General features: G+C 39.9%; 1 protein-coding gene across 3 annotated transcripts in view; it reads right to left on the reverse strand.

Annotated features, from left to right (window-relative positions):
- The window catches only part of eva1aa (eva-1 homolog A, regulator of programmed cell death a), a 71044-nt gene that overhangs the window by 3736 nt on the left and 51489 nt on the right, over positions 1–15819 (reverse strand). For all 3 annotated transcript variants that reach the window (XM_077552820.1, XM_077552821.1, XM_077552822.1), the window contains one exon: positions 2840–2974. In XM_077552820.1, the coding sequence (XP_077408946.1) occupies positions 2840–2974 (135 nt within the window). The remainder of the gene's footprint in view (positions 1–2839; positions 2975–15819) is intronic.

A 15819-nucleotide genomic window follows, 5' to 3' on the forward strand; every position in this document is an offset into this window, starting at 1 on the left:
CTGAGCCAAAGAACAGATAAACCTGAGAGACAATCGAGAGGTTCAGGATGTTGTGCTTTGCTTTTCAGACAAAAATCCGGTCCCGAATACGATGAGGCGCTGAATGAGTTCCAGTCATCGCATTTGACCACATGTGCCGTCAGATCGCGATGGCACCAGTTGGGTCATTTACAGTAAAGCATGTGGAATGCTTCTGAGCAGCTGAGTCAGCCCACAGCGTCTACGTGGGTGTTTTAATTCATTTTTGTCCGGAGACCATGCATCAAACACATGTTCAGTCTTGCGATCGACAAGATAAGATGGCACCACCGCAGCAGAACGCAACCTGACTCAGGCCATTAAGAACTTGATAACCAATCTGGTGGCAGAGTTTCAACTATGTCTTTCACAGGGGTGGCAAATCCAGGTCTAGAAAGTAAAAACCCTGCCACAGTTTGGCTTTAGCCCCTTGTGCTAGCCAGCTAGCTCCCTAGCAGGTAACCGGGCACCCAAGAAACTAACTATGAAGCTCGCTAGCTAGCACCTGGAGTTTGGCTTTAGCCCCTTGTGCTACCTAGCAGGTAACTGAGCACCCGAGGAGCTAACTATGAAGCTCGCTAGCTAGCACCTGGAGTTTGGCTTTAGCCCCTTGTGCTAGCTAGCTAGCTCCCTAGCAGGTAACTGAGCACCCGAGGAGCTAACTATGAAGCTCGCTAGCTAGCACCTGGAGTTTGACTTTAGCCCCTTGTGTTAGCTAGTGATAGATATTATAACATTTTTAATTCTTCATTTCATTTTATCAACCATTGTTACACATTATTAACATTTTAATTCTTTATATTAACCTTGTCGAAATGTTAGAGGACAAAATAATTTTATTCCTCTTTCACTAGCTAGCTCCTTAGCAGGTAACTGAGCACCCGAGGAGCTAACTAGGGAGCTCGCTAGCTAGCACCTGGAGTTTGGCTTTAGCCCCTTGTGCTAGCTAGCTAGCTCCCTAGCAGGTAACCGAACACCCAGGGAGCTAGCTAGGGAGCTCACTAGCTAGCACGTGGGGCTAAAGCCAAACTATGGCAGGGTTTTTAATTTTTAGACCTGGATTTGCCACCTCTGGACTCTTTCACGCATGCTTCTCTTCTTAAAAGTGTGAAAGGTCTCAAATAGACAACTGTTTTTTAGTCTGGATTTTCATCAGAACACTTTAGAAGGCTTTCTTGTGAAAGACAACCCCCCCTATTTTTCTTACCTGACATTTCTGTTTAGGTGAGTGCTTACAATGACTACCTTTAACCCCCCCTAAATGAGCGACGGCCACTGAAATAAACAAGATGTAAACTGAGATCCAAAATAAACAAATTGTTGCACCGCTAGCATAATCATCGTCACTTTTATTTGGTGAACTGTCACACAAAAGTGATGTAATTAGAGAGACGTTAATTAAGGTGTGTCAGACTTATCTGATAAACATAGTTTAGACTGGAATTGCTGGCGTAAACGTTTCCACCTGGACCTACGGCTGTGGCGTAAATGTCAGCTAGCTAACATTACCGAGAATTCACAATCACACACGTTAAGCCAGCCAGAAAAATAAACAAGACACTCTTAACAGGTGAAATGAGTCGTTATGGATGATTATCATCTCATTTAGTTGGCACTACTGCAAGGAACTAGTCTAAAACTAATTTGAATAGAGTGGTGGCTCATTTAAAATCTTCAATCGACCATGTTTTAGGCAGATGTGCTAACCACACATCACATTGCCCTTTTCTCACACTTGAATTAAATTGCTCTTTTAAACAAGGAAAAACAAACAAAATGGAACAGAAACAGTAAATGCTAACATTAAGTGGTTAGCTTTACTTGTTATGTAACAGTTAGCATGTTGTAAATGGTTGATTAAAATCATCAATAATAGTGTATTTTAAGACTGGCTATTGCTCTAACAACACACATTTCATTTTTAAGGTATTTTGTATGAGAACTAGCCAACATTAGCAAACATGCTAGCAATGCTTAGTGTAAATGAGTTCTTAAAACACGGTTGAAGACCAAGATAAGCCATTGCAATAGTTGTATCACATGAACATAAAATAATATCTTGTGGTAACATGCTTAGCATGTATGCTAATGTTGGCTAGTTGCCATACAACATGGTCTTCAGGCATGTTTTAAGATCTCGTTTACGCTAAGCTATGCTAACCACCTACCGGCGAGCGTTTGTCATTAATCAAAAAACAGACAGGTAGTATATTTAGAAACCTTTTTTCCTTCCAAAGACAAAACATTTCCCCCGCAGACAAAAGACAAGACAAATGATGTGATTAGGAATGTAGACTTTTATGTCAACGTGTCACGTTCCACCCTCATGTCTTTTTACAGTATTCCTCCCGTATCACTCTACCAAAGACGGAAACTCGTTTTTCCAGATGAGCTGGAGCGTTCGAAAGAGCTTCCAAGGAGGTCAAGGCCTCTCGAGCGTCAGGCACCGTCACTTCTCGTCCTTCTCATTTCTTCATCCATCTTAATTAGGCTTATGATTGCAGGCTGCCTTCTGTCACGAATACAGCTTTGATAGAATGATCCCTTCATTCTCCGCTTTCCGGAGTTCGGATGGCTGATTTAGGCCGTGGTCACATATAAGTATATAAAAGCATCCAAGTGGCTTTGCATATTTTTAGGCCTCTGCTAGAATACATATGGAAATAGTTGGACCTCTGTGACTTAAGTATACATTATGCTCGGATTTGAGACCTCAATATTGTTGAATGTCTAGTGTTAACCTCGCATGGGGGGGTGTGGGGGAGGGGTTTCTAAGACTTGACCCAAGTACATGTGTAAGAATGTGTGCAGTTGTACTCACCTGGGACGGTTTTGGGGCGTTTGATTGAGGTCCCCTCAGGAGGGCCGTCTCCCACTATGTTAGGGTCATGGGCGCTGGATGGTGGCGAGTACGCTGGCGGTCTGGAGCTTTGTTCCTGGAGTAACTTCTTTGGGACTAAAGAGAAATGGAAGAAGAGGACATGAAAGATTTATTATCGTGTAGTATGCGTGCTGATTTGCTTTTTATGTGTGTTTTTAACTCATTTACTGCCATAGATTCTTTTTTTTTTTTAAAGATTAAAAAATTAGGGGCGACAGGCATTTACATTTTTTAATTGTCATTAATTGCATGATGTCACCAGTTAGCTAACGATTAATCACAAATGTCACAAAATATCTGTTTAAATGTACAATTAAAAAAAAATCTAGGTTTTCATACTCTCGTTAACAAAAGTGGGAAAAAAAAAGTTGAATGAATTTTGAATTTTTGACGTTTGTAGCCGTAAATGGCAGTGAATTAATTAAAAAATAATTCATACTCTTGTTAACAAAAGTAGAACAAAATGTTAAACTAATAGAAATATTTCAAATGAATTTTTGACGTTTGTAGCCGTCAATGGCAGTGAATGAATTAAAAAAGAAAAGAAAAGATTATTTAAAATTTGGGGCGTCAGGCGATTAAAATTTGTAATCGTAATTAATCGCATGACTTTACCACTTAACTCAGGATTAATCACAAATTTTACATCTGTTCTAAATTTCCAATAATTTATTTTCTAGGTTTTCATACTCTTGTTAACAAAACTAGAACAAAATGTGAAACTAATAGAAATAGTTCAAATGAATTTTTGACGTTTGTAGCCGTCAATGGCAGTGAATGAGTTAAATTCGAGCACGTTTCATTTTCATTTTGCATCAAAAGAAAAAAAAAACTGATTAACAAATGAAAATGTGTTCTATTTAAAGCATGTGTCTTGATTCACACAACTGTTTCCCGAAACCTCCGTCCGCCACCCACACACCCCCTTAAACCTCACAGCGTCCTGTGAGTGAGTCAGGGAGTCTTGCGCTCTGATTCAAAGCCACAAATGTCGCGGGCTATACATTCCTGACATCCCGTAGATTTGGCGGGCTGAGCTTTCAGTCCGCTGTGCTCAGATCAGCGGTAAATTACGACTCTGCGGAGCGTCTGCGTCACCCGGGATCAATGGTCAATGAAGACAAATCCGCTGTTTCCTGACATCAAGTGCTCTCATAGTTAAGAACGTGTGCGATAGGAATATCAAAACAACAAGAAGCAGCATGGACGTCATTGACAAAAAATGCTCCTGATGTGAGAAAAAGGGCAAAAATATTCCCTGAGGAGTTTGCTAGTGAGACTTTGTGAGAATTTGTAACCACCAGATGACCTGCTGAGTCAAATGTTGACGTCAACCATTGTAGACGGTCCCTTAGTAAAAAGGTCGAGAAATCGACATTTCACTACCTTTCTGCAATTGACTCCTCCAATGAGGCTAAACCACACAATATGTCACCTAAATTGGTTATAAACACAAGAATCTGATACCCCAATTAATTCAAAATTGGTTGGCACTAGGGGTGTGCCCAAAAAATTGATTCTCATTTAGTATGATTCAGAATCAATTTTATACTGTCTTGCCTTTGTCTATGTGTGCCTTTATTTGGAGCGCTGTTCATGTTGTACCCGGTTTGGCCACTGAGGGGCAGTGTGGTTCCACGCGGTCTAATACACTGTTAAGTTGTAGCCACATTAGAGAGAAGAAGGAAAAAGTCACGATCAAGTTATTCCAATAGTTTGTTTTTTTTTCAGCGTGGAGCCGTTCTTTTGAGTGATAAAAGTGCCGCGAGTAGCGCGCTAATTAGCATTAGCGAGTCAGACTGGAGTAGAGCATTACGATTCTTTGCACATCTATAAATTGAAGCAAAAATCATTGTCAATCAAATAATTTTGAATCAAAAAGCGTTCTTAATCGAAAAAAAAAAAATAGATTCTGAATCGAATCGCAGGCCCAATAATCGGAATCAAATCGAATCGTGAGACATTCAAAGATTCTCACCCCTAGTTGGTACCAACTAAATCAACAAAACCACTGTAAAGTGGAGGTAAGAAAAGCAGCTTTGCTCATCGGTCTGGCATGCTAATCACAGCTCCCAAAGTCCCCCACCGCCGCCGCCATGCTGCAACCGTCACCCACACCACACCTTGATTACAGCGTTCTGATTGGCTGTAATTTGGTGCATATGTGGCCCAGGGTCACAAGCTATGACACACACACATGCATACAAATTTGCTACATAAGTGCAAACTGCATCTTACTCACTTCAACAGCCATATTGTTTTTTTGCGAGTCAGTACACCAACCTCGTTGTGATATTATTAATTCTGTAAAAATGTAAAACTTAATGACACAAATTGTTTTATGTAAAAACACAGCAAGACTACACTGTCAATTCTGTATGGTCAATTTGACTCTATTTAGAGTGGGACCAAATAGACTCAGTTTTAGATCAATCATATACGTACTGCTTGATAAAAACGAGGCGCCCCACTTGGCGGCAACAACTTTGAATGGCCGCTGGGCGCGAAGATACTAGGCGGGAAAAGAGCGTTCACAACAATGGCCCGTGTTTACACTGGCAGGGCTCAGCTTTGTTTTCACTTTGGCTTTTGCCCTCCAGCCAAAGTGTGTGTGTGTGAATGTGTGTATTTGCGGCTCTTGTGCTGACCAGTGCAGTTGGGACAAAGCCCTTGTAAGCCAGAGGGGATATCGTGAAATATTAAACCGCGCTAAATCCAAAATGAGATCAGACCAGGGCCAACAAATGAAACGCACACAAGCCCAGATGAGAACACGAAGCGGGTGGTGATATTTTGTGTAATATTGATGTAAATAGATGCCACAGTACAGGCTTGGCCACGATGCACATTAAAGCTAACCAATGATTGCCACTCTTTCTTTGAGGACGGAAAATCTACAACGGAAAGAATGAAAGTTGATCATAACATTATTTATAAACAACTGCGGAATATAGTGTTTGTTTTTATTAGTTTTTCTCCTTCTCTCTTCATATCCACTCAAAACACGACAAACTGACATTATGCTGATCAGCCATGGATGGCACTTCTGGATAGCAAAAAAAATAAAATAAAATTGGAGAGCAAAAAAAGGACTGCAAGTCCACAAGTTTACTTTAATAACTCCTTTACTCCCAGCCATTTTCACTGAAGCAACCCCCTTTGCTCCTGGCTGTTTTACTGGATTTTGACAGATTTTGCAAGGCCCACAGAATATCGTGTTCTATTGCTATAAATGTAGGGAACCTACCAAAGGAAAGATTAGGAAAAAGTCTACTTGTATCTGATTCCATTTTGCAGCAATTAGTATTAGAATGTAGCTAAGTTTCGTCATTATTCGCAAATTTGTTGAAAACACTGGCAAAAAGAGCTTGTTGCAACATGGCCCTGGCTGATCTCTTATACTCTGCTGCCACCTGCTGGCTGTGTTTTGTAATAACTACCTTTGCTTTAAGCGCCCTCTTCAGGTCAGAAGCTGTATCAAAGCCTACTGTATGCTTTAGCATAAAAAAAAGTATAAATACGTTTTTGGGACCTTGGCAATATTTTAAATAGAACGTGCTCCTACGTTTTTGGGAGAAAATGAGTTAATAAGAAAACAGAGGCTCCATGGTGCTACCACGCGCCACGATTAAGCATACATCAAATACACTGACGGCAAAAATGAAAAAGTGCTGCACAGGCATAACAAAAACAAGGAGGCGCCACCCTGTGGCGCGGTCCCATACTGCAGATTGTTACAGTTAGCGGCGTACATTCTGTTTTTGTGTTGCCTTACTCTTGATTTATATATTGCAAATTGTGTCCTGTCATATTCATATTTATTGCTACGTCGCAATAAATTCATTGTTTACATCAGGGGTGGCCAAGTTCAGTCCCCGAGAGCCACTATCCAGTCTGTTTTCTACGTCTCCCTCCTTTAGTGCAGCTGAATCTAATGATCAGCGAGATTTGCAGAAGCCTGATAACGATCCTGATCACGAATCAGGTGTGTTAGTTAGTGTTACTGGAGAGAGACATGAAAAACAGGCTGGATAGTGGCTCTTGAGGACCGAACTTGGCCACCCCTGGTTTACATGGTCGTCATTACACTTCAGTGTAAATTGAAATCAATGCTGTTGTCATATAAAAGAGCATTCAAGTCAATGTTGCTGGCATATGAACGGAACATATGGTTTCAATCAGTTAGCAGTGCCCATTTAAAGTGTAATATTAATGTTTAGTTGCTTTCTCTCACATGCACACACGGTTCACATCAGCATTCATGGACACACTTCACTCACAAAGTTTTATTTCATGTTTTTTTTTTTTTTTTTGGTGAAACCCTTACTCAACAATTGGCAAAAAAAACAACAACATTTATCACACAGCTAATAGCATTCCTGCAAAGTGAACAGGGCAGGAGCTGAAGGTGTCCGCTTCAAACCTCCTAACAGCAACCAGCTGACACAGCAGTGCTTTTGATTTCACAATATGGCGCGTATTTGATACATAAACAAGATGGCCCATTGTTTAGCGGAGGATAGCATCACAAAATGACCTCAGCCGAGCGGAGGCATAAACGCGGCATTGTGAAAGTATGCCTTTTGACGTGACCAAACCAAATAGAGTCAAAGTATGCGCGTCGGGGGTGGGTTGTGGGGGGGGTTGTCACGACTGACACGCATTTCATTCTTGTCACACACTGTCTGTTCTGTTCAAGTTTCAGAGGACAAACCACTCGACTGTAATTATTTTTCATATTTGTGTATGTATAGCCTAAGTGGCTTTGAACTTAACTGCATTTTTCACAGATCACAGCTGTAAATGTTTCGATGTCTATTTTCACGTGGCCACGAAAACATTGCTTTGTCTACAAAAACAGTAAAAAAATGGATGCCCACAAAGTTGGATTCACAACATCTCATAACATGGTTATAAAAACATATACGAATGTACAGTAAAAGGAAATTCAATATTGAGAAAGCCCGCAATTAGAATGTTCCACTCTGCGCAGCTGCCATCGAGACAGGCCCTTAATTCAGCCAGAAGCCTCGGCAGGAAATGATCTGAGGCTGTTGGCAGGAAGCTTCCTATGCTAGGAAGTTATTGGCGCTGATTATTTGTCAATGCTTGAATTAAGAATCGCTGAAAACCTCAAGCAAAAAAAGAAAGTAGGATGAGAATAAGTTTTTTTTTTTTGGGCTTAGCTACTTGGGCCAATCCGATTGTCGGTCGCATCAGAAAACTTTCTGACCACGCTGTAAAAAATGGCTGTAGAATTTCTGCAAAAGCCATAAAAACAAAAACAATGACGCATTTAGCAATTTAGATTAGTATGTTGTAAAAATGTGAACCAAACAAAGCTGTTGATTTGACAGTAAAAAAAAAATGTTACAAAGATCACATTTTTGGGGGAAAATTCACAAATTACTGTAATTTAAACACAGATAAACATTGGGATACAGTTAAAATTACGTCACAGTAGTGTTAGAATAACACTTTTTGTCAGTGGGTTCTCTGGTACATTTTGTTTGGTTCAAAAGAAGCATGCATTTTACAAAGTCATATCACATACAGGTAAGAACATTTACATCAACTGTACAGTAAAACCATGTGAATATAAAGGTGAAACTAAATGTATTATATTCATTTAAAATTGATATACTGTAGACCTAATTACTAAATTATAGTACACTTTTTAAAAAAATATTTTGTTTTACAGAAAAAAAATGTCAGCTAAAAAAAAAAAATATTGCGCAAATTATAAACAACTTGTAACAAATATTATATATCCTAAAACTGTAAGCTTTTAAAACGTGCAGATTGTAGAACTTTTCTTTGATCCTTCCTCAGGTCTCCTGACAACCTCACAACTTTAGCTGGATTCTGAATATTCGGTTTAGGTGAACGGTATGGGATTTTTTTTTATAGGTTTTAGGTGAATTAATGAGTTCACACTCACACACATGCACACATGCACACGCACGTGCAAAATAAAATAAAATTTAAAAATTTAGAAAAGAGAGAGAGCAATGATGATGACATGTCGAATTGGTAAAATTACCGAATGAACAATATTGAGCTCTCTCTCTCTCTCTCTCTCCAAAAAAAAAAGTCCTTTACTGATAACTTAACAACAACAAGGTGGCGTGGCTCAGTGGTAGAATGGTCACTTTGCAACCCTGAGGTTGTCGGTTCAATGCCAGCGCAGAGTAAAAATCGAATTGGACGGTTATGGAAATGTTTGAAGGTATTTGTTTTGCTATCGTAGTATAATTCGGATTTTCAACTATTTAGGGAGCGTCAGTTATTCTCAACTTAATAGCTCTCACTTCACCGCCTTCATCAGTTCTCCTCCAAAAAAGCCCAGCTGTTTTCTAAACACTCCCTAAACACCACTCATACTAACACACACGCACAGTTGGCGTCGTTAACATGGATGCAGACAGAAATAGTCGCACCTCTGACAGTTTGTGCTTATAACAATGAGTGACAAAACCACTCAGCTGTGGAGCTGCCTCACAAAGAAACACAGCCTGTAATACTATGACATAGTATTTCACACTGCATTCGTTCTGGTGTTAAATAAGCAGCTTTAGATTTGTTTGTTAGACTCATTTTATGATCTACTTCATACCAGGAAGTATTATGTCTGTGTTCAACTAAACATGCTCAGATTTCACACTGAGTCTGCAAATTTGCGAGCAAATTCACTCATTCACTCCCAGCCATTTTCACTGAAGCAACCCCCTTCGCTCCTGGCTGTTTTACTGGATTTTGACAGATTTTGCAAGGCCCACAGAATATTGTGTTCTATTGCTATAAAAACATGGACAACCTAACAAAAGAAAGATTAGAGTCTCTTCTTTCATCAGGAATAAAAGTAATTTGTATCTGTTTCCGTTTAGCATTAGAATGGAGCTAAGTTTCGTCATTATTCACAAACAATGGTGAGAAGAGCATGTTGCAATATTGACCCAGGTTGATCTCTTATACTCTGCTGCCACCTGCTGGCCATTTTTTGTAATAACTACCATTGCTTTAAGCGACCTCTTCGGGTCAGAGGCTGCATCAAAGCATTCTGTATGCTCTAGCATAATAATAAAAAAAACTAAACTAAACAAAAACGTATAAATATGTTTTTGGGACCATGGCAGTATTTAAAATAGAACGTTTTTATACGTTTTTGGGAGCAAATGACCCAGGTTGAGCTCTTATACTCTGCTGCCACCTGCTGGCCATTTTTTGTAATAACTACCATTGCTTTAAGCGACCTCTTCTGGTCAGAGGCTGCATCAAAGCATTCTGTATGCTCTAGCATAATAATAAAAAAAAAACTAAACGAAACAAAAACGTATAAATATGTTTTTGGGACCATGGCAGTATTTAAAATTGAACGTGTTTATACGTTTTTGGGAGCAAATGAGTTAATATGAGACCCTCATTATTTCAGTTCAGTTATGTTGAGTGGTGTGCAAGTTTGGGAACCTGTGAGGAGCTAAAGTTCTAATATGGGTCTTAAACGCTGATGTAGAAATTGATGAGGCTTCCAAAAGTTACGATGTTTGTTTTGGTGGATAAATGTCACAAGCGAATCTGGACCTGTTTTTGTGACCATTTTCAGGTGTAGATTTATGATGTTCCCGCGCTCCATGAACTTGAATGTGGATGTTACGTCAGGAAATTAGCAACATGGAGCCTTGGGATGCCTTAGGACAAAAAATTCTGCTACAATTTGCCAGTCCAAGTGTAACAAAAGTGGTTCTTTTTGCAATAAGGTCTTTTCCAAAAGTGATCCCTCAAACTTGGAAGCATAGAATTGTCCAAAATGTCTTGGAAAGATGGCGGAATTACCATTTGGCACTTTGGTAGTGCTTGTAAAAGTACAAGGATGCATAAAGACTGCAAAGTAGTCAAATATACAAACATAGAGTAATAGAAATGTACTGTCTGAAATACTAACAAGTACAAAAAAGTGACACTCAGTGACAACTCAAACACATGATAAGAATACAGATTAGTCGTGGTGTTAAGACAGAAAACTGATATAGTTTCCAAGTCCTGAGGTCATTTTTGATACCATTAACAAGTTTAGTAATTCTAGAAAAAATGATTCTCAACGGAAACTATTCACGACTATGCCTATTTTTTTCCTCCATCAGCCAATTTTGCTTAACTTTTAACACTGCAAGTTCTGTACTCCAAAATAGATCTTGCCCTTTGAAAGCAGCCATGTTTATATTTCCGCTCCTTATTGGCTTCACGTGGGAGAGACAAAGTCAGCTCAGCCTGCTTGCTGACAGTATCCAACTGGGTCAACAAGGACGTAACTGACGCTGCTGATTCATCAAAGTGCGCCGTACTCCGTATCACACTCATGACGTAATGGATCGCGTGCCGCTGAGGCCGCCAAATGGCAGTACCTTGTGAAAACAGTCATTTGGGTCATGGTGGGACTTTTACGTGGCTTCAGCATGAAAGTGCCAAATCTGAACGAATCAACCAGCTAACAGATCTTTTCCATAAACAAACAAGGATACACAGTAGATGACTTGGAAATTAAACATGTTAACTCTTTTACTGCCAAAGATGTTAAATGACGTTCTGCAAAAACCTACGGAGGAGCGCCAAAGACGTTAAAAGACGTCCCCCCATTTTTATTTTTTTTTTTTTTGAAACGGGTGCAGGGAAGCTTTGCGGAGCTGTGCTGAAAGTTTCAAGCAGGTCTAGTGAGCCTAATGACTATTTTTGGCCCCTAGAGGGCAGCGATGACTCTCTTTTGACAAGATCGGGTGGGCGTCAGCAGAAGACGTGAGGCGGGGCTAAAGTGTTGAGGGGACAATGGCTGAAAAAGCCATAATGGCGGTTGCAAGCAGCTCACGCTAGAGCCGTTTTTTTCAAAGACGAAAAGCATCGACCAATGATAAAGAGCACATTGATGACGACGATGATCATCATCGATGATGATGATGATGGTGACTCCGTGGTTGGAAGTATTGACGCAGCAGTAGAATACGTTAGGCGGAGCTAGATGGAGGAGGAAGCGGACAATGTTGCAAGCAGCTCACAGTTGGGAATTTTCAACGCTAAAGAGCACATTGATGACGACGATGATCATCATCGATGATGATGATGGTGACTCTGAGGTTGACGGCGAAGTTGGAAGCGTTGACGCGGCGGCTATGACGACGTCATAAAGGTTCACGGGCTAGCGATGCTAACACCGGAAAACGCGGAGCACAAGCGAGCACGCTCAGGCGGACGTTCAATCGGACGACGAAGAGTGCCCCGAGTCCAATGCATATTCATCGGAGGAGTGGGTACAGTCTGCTATTTGCTATTCCCCGGAAAAAAAGGCCGTCAAGAAAGTGTAACGTCTGCACGCGAAACGGACAATGAAAGTGAAAGTAATCTGTTGTGCAAATCCTGCTCCCTCTCCTTGCACGCAGGAGAGCGTTACAAAAAGAAAAACTGTATTTGAAACATCCACATAATTGTAAGTAGTACCACAGTTGCACACATTTGTAAATAGTTTGCGAAATTGTTTTGTCAAATTGTTACACTGTTGAATGGAAATAAACGTATTTTGCAAACTAAAAACACTTTTTCATTGTTGGTGAAAGCGTTTTACAGAAGTAAAGCACTGTTTAGGTGTTTGTGGCATCATTCATGGACAAAAAGAAGTGTACAATTCACTAGAGTGCATGAAATAACATCGTTTCACAAAAAGCTCTTTTTCTCCGTTTTTTGTTTCAAAACAGAGCATTTCGGTGAAACTAACAATTTTCTATTGTTGATTACTGAAGAACGGAATAAGGTAGAAACAAACTTTTTTTTCTGATGAAAGATGAGAGTTCAATCTTTCATTTGGTAGTATGTGTGTTTCCATAGTTCAAACACAACATTTTCTGTGGACCTTGAAAGATCAGTCAAAATGCTTAAATCGGCTGGCACTGGCGACCTCCCGTTTCGGAAAACGTCTGGCAGTCAAAGAGTTAAAAAACAAACAATGGACAATTCTGTTTACTGGCTAAATGTGTTTTATTGATGGAAACCAACGTCCATGAAGAAGTTAATAAAAGGGACAAGGCAACAAAAAATCCACTGATGTAGAGCAATGTCATCCTTTGATAATAGATTGAGGTCATGGAATGTTTATTTTTGTGCCCATGATAAAGGCATGTCTGCACTTTATTGTCAACATATTTCACAGTGGCCAAAGAGGATTTTATTTTTCCATCCTTCAATAATACTGATGTAACACAACTAGACAAAGTGCAATTTCTGGAGAAATTGCGTGGGGATGCTGAATAGCTCAATGCTAATAGCTGAAGAAAATTGAAAGAGAAATCACGTGAAAATTGAATGATAAATGACTAAAAAGGAAACTTGAACTGCAATCTGGTGATTCGAACCCTCGCCTACTGTTCAATGGTCAAAGCTCAGCTGCAGTACCCGTTGAGCCACACAGGAATTGCTGTCATGATTGAAGTGCTGTGAAATATAATCAAGTTTAAACTGATCTTGGGGGGCAGATTCAGAGCACAAACACTTTTTAAAACAACCAACACTTGACAAAACTAGCAGTCAAAGTGCTGTTTTAATTTTTTAATTTAATTTAATTAATTAATTTTTAATTTAATTTTAATTGTACATTATTTACATAAAAACGATATGCAAGGGCACACAAAGGCTACAGAGAGGAAAAGTAGAAACCCTATCACTAAACCCTGCGGGACACCACCCAAATTTTAAAAGCCAAGCTGCGGCCAGTGTCTGAGCGAGTGATTGTGACTCTGGTTAGAGTGACCCAAGTCAATCACACGCTATGTTAAATCCTCCCCTCCATATCAAATTGGCCTTGTCGTGAAGACCGCAGATGACTGGAATAGATTAAGCGCATTGTTCCTAAATAGAGAGGACGTGGCTCGAACCAAACACTTCAGCATCTGCAACATGTTTTTAACCCTGTGATTTGACGTTGGCCTTCGTTATCATTTTGGGAAAAGCCGAACGCTTTTCTGCCATATCCTTGTCCGCACCCTGTCATTGTTGGGTGATTAGATGAGCTTCGAGTCGGTCAGTGTTGAGTCTGTGCATCATCGTACGCGCACTAAACATCACCGATGAAATATGGACGTTTTTAACACGCATGCAAGTAGGGAGGCATCGTTTTTTTCTCCCTCTCAGCATGTTGACAGTGCAGGGGAGGATTTGCGGTTGGTCGTGATTGGGAGGTCTCAGTTGGTCTGTCATCACTCTTATCACCATGATGATACGTGCCACTTAGACATGTACCGATAGTTTCCACTGGAATACAGGAACTGGGTTCAAATATTAGTCGTTTTTTCTTGGAGTTATTAGTCGAAAAATACCTTGTGAAATTCTTGTTTATTTTTTTTTCAACATCCAGATTTATTTGTGACGTCATGTTGATGGCGGTTCAGTCTTTGAATTATATGTGATGTTAGAGACGTAGTTCATCCGTATAGTAACCGTAAATAGCTTAAAGGCTAGTGCTGTCACTATCGAATAGTTTTAGAATATATCGATTATTCAATCGATTAATCAACTAATCGGATTTATTCAAATTTTGCGATAAAGCATATTACAAAATATTTTTTTACTTACTGTTTATTAATCGGTGATTGGTGTTCATTTCGTACTTCGTATTCATATAATGACAAAAAAAGGGGGGGGATTGATGTTGTACCTACCATGTTAGTAAAAACAGATGTTTGCAAATGTCTTATTTTGATTAAACACAGAAGATAATCAGTCTTCTGTCATGAAGGACTATAGAAATCAGTGAACAATTACTGTTGATATGCTGTAATCAGAGGATTGGGACAATTTTATATTAAAAAATGGCTCCAAACGATGACTAGATTATCAAAATAGTTGTCGATTAATTTGATCATTAATTACTCGCCGATTAATCGATCCATTTTGACAGCTCTATTTAGGACATGACAATATGCATCTGTGTATTCCCTGCTTTGTCTGCGCATGTTGGTTTCCGCCATGGTAACGTTTCAGCTGGCACTCATCAGTCTGAGGATCGAAGCCAAGTCTCACACTCGTCGGAACCTTCTATTGTTGGGCGCCATTGTTACAGCCAACTCTGTAAATAGCTATTTATAGGCGGCTACAAAGTACAGCTGTTAGATTTCCAAAGAGAATGGAGGACAGATGAGAGGGACAAATAGGCAAACAAATGCTGCTATTGTGTATAAACACAACAGACTGTAAATAGCAGAATTCTGTTTTCCATTCTAGAAGTGCCTCCTGCTGGCCCGACCGACACTTTGGCATTATCAACACCGATTGCAGCTAGTCCACTTGATGTGCCGTCCCCGCCTCCTCCTCCTTCTTCTTCTGGCCCTGTCCACTTAGCCACGGTCTTAAAACAGCTTGAGCCCCAACAGATGCTGATTGTGCCCTGAGGGGTCAAGAGCGGAGCGAGAAGGCGTGAGCGAGACGGACGCAAGCGTGACGGATGCGCAGGCTCCTTCAGACGCCGCTGTAAAAGCCTTTAAGATAAATATCCTCTCCACTTCCTCCGCTTTGGACTTTAACAGTATCTTTAGGATGCTTGGTCCAGAAATGTGAGTCAAAAGACCATGCAGCTACAAAGTTGATCATAACTGGTTGTTCTATTGAAGAAAAGTGAAATATTCCAAAATCGGCACAGGTCCATCAGAATGTGTGTTTAAAAAGTTAAACAATACTGATAATAACAACAAATAAAACTAGACAAAGTGCAAAAAAAAAAAAAGAGAGCAATGATGATGACATGTCAAATCGGTAAAATTACCGAATGAACAATACTGAGCTCTCCAGAGAAAAAAAAAAAAAATGATGACATGTCAAATCGGTAAAATTACCGAATGAACAATACTGAGCTCTTCAGAGAAAAAAATTAAATAAAATGATGACAT

This window comes from Vanacampus margaritifer, chromosome 19 (genome assembly GCF_051991255.1).
Source record: "Vanacampus margaritifer isolate UIUO_Vmar chromosome 19, RoL_Vmar_1.0, whole genome shotgun sequence".
NCBI classification, from domain to species: Eukaryota; Metazoa; Chordata; class Actinopteri; order Syngnathiformes; family Syngnathidae; genus Vanacampus; species Vanacampus margaritifer.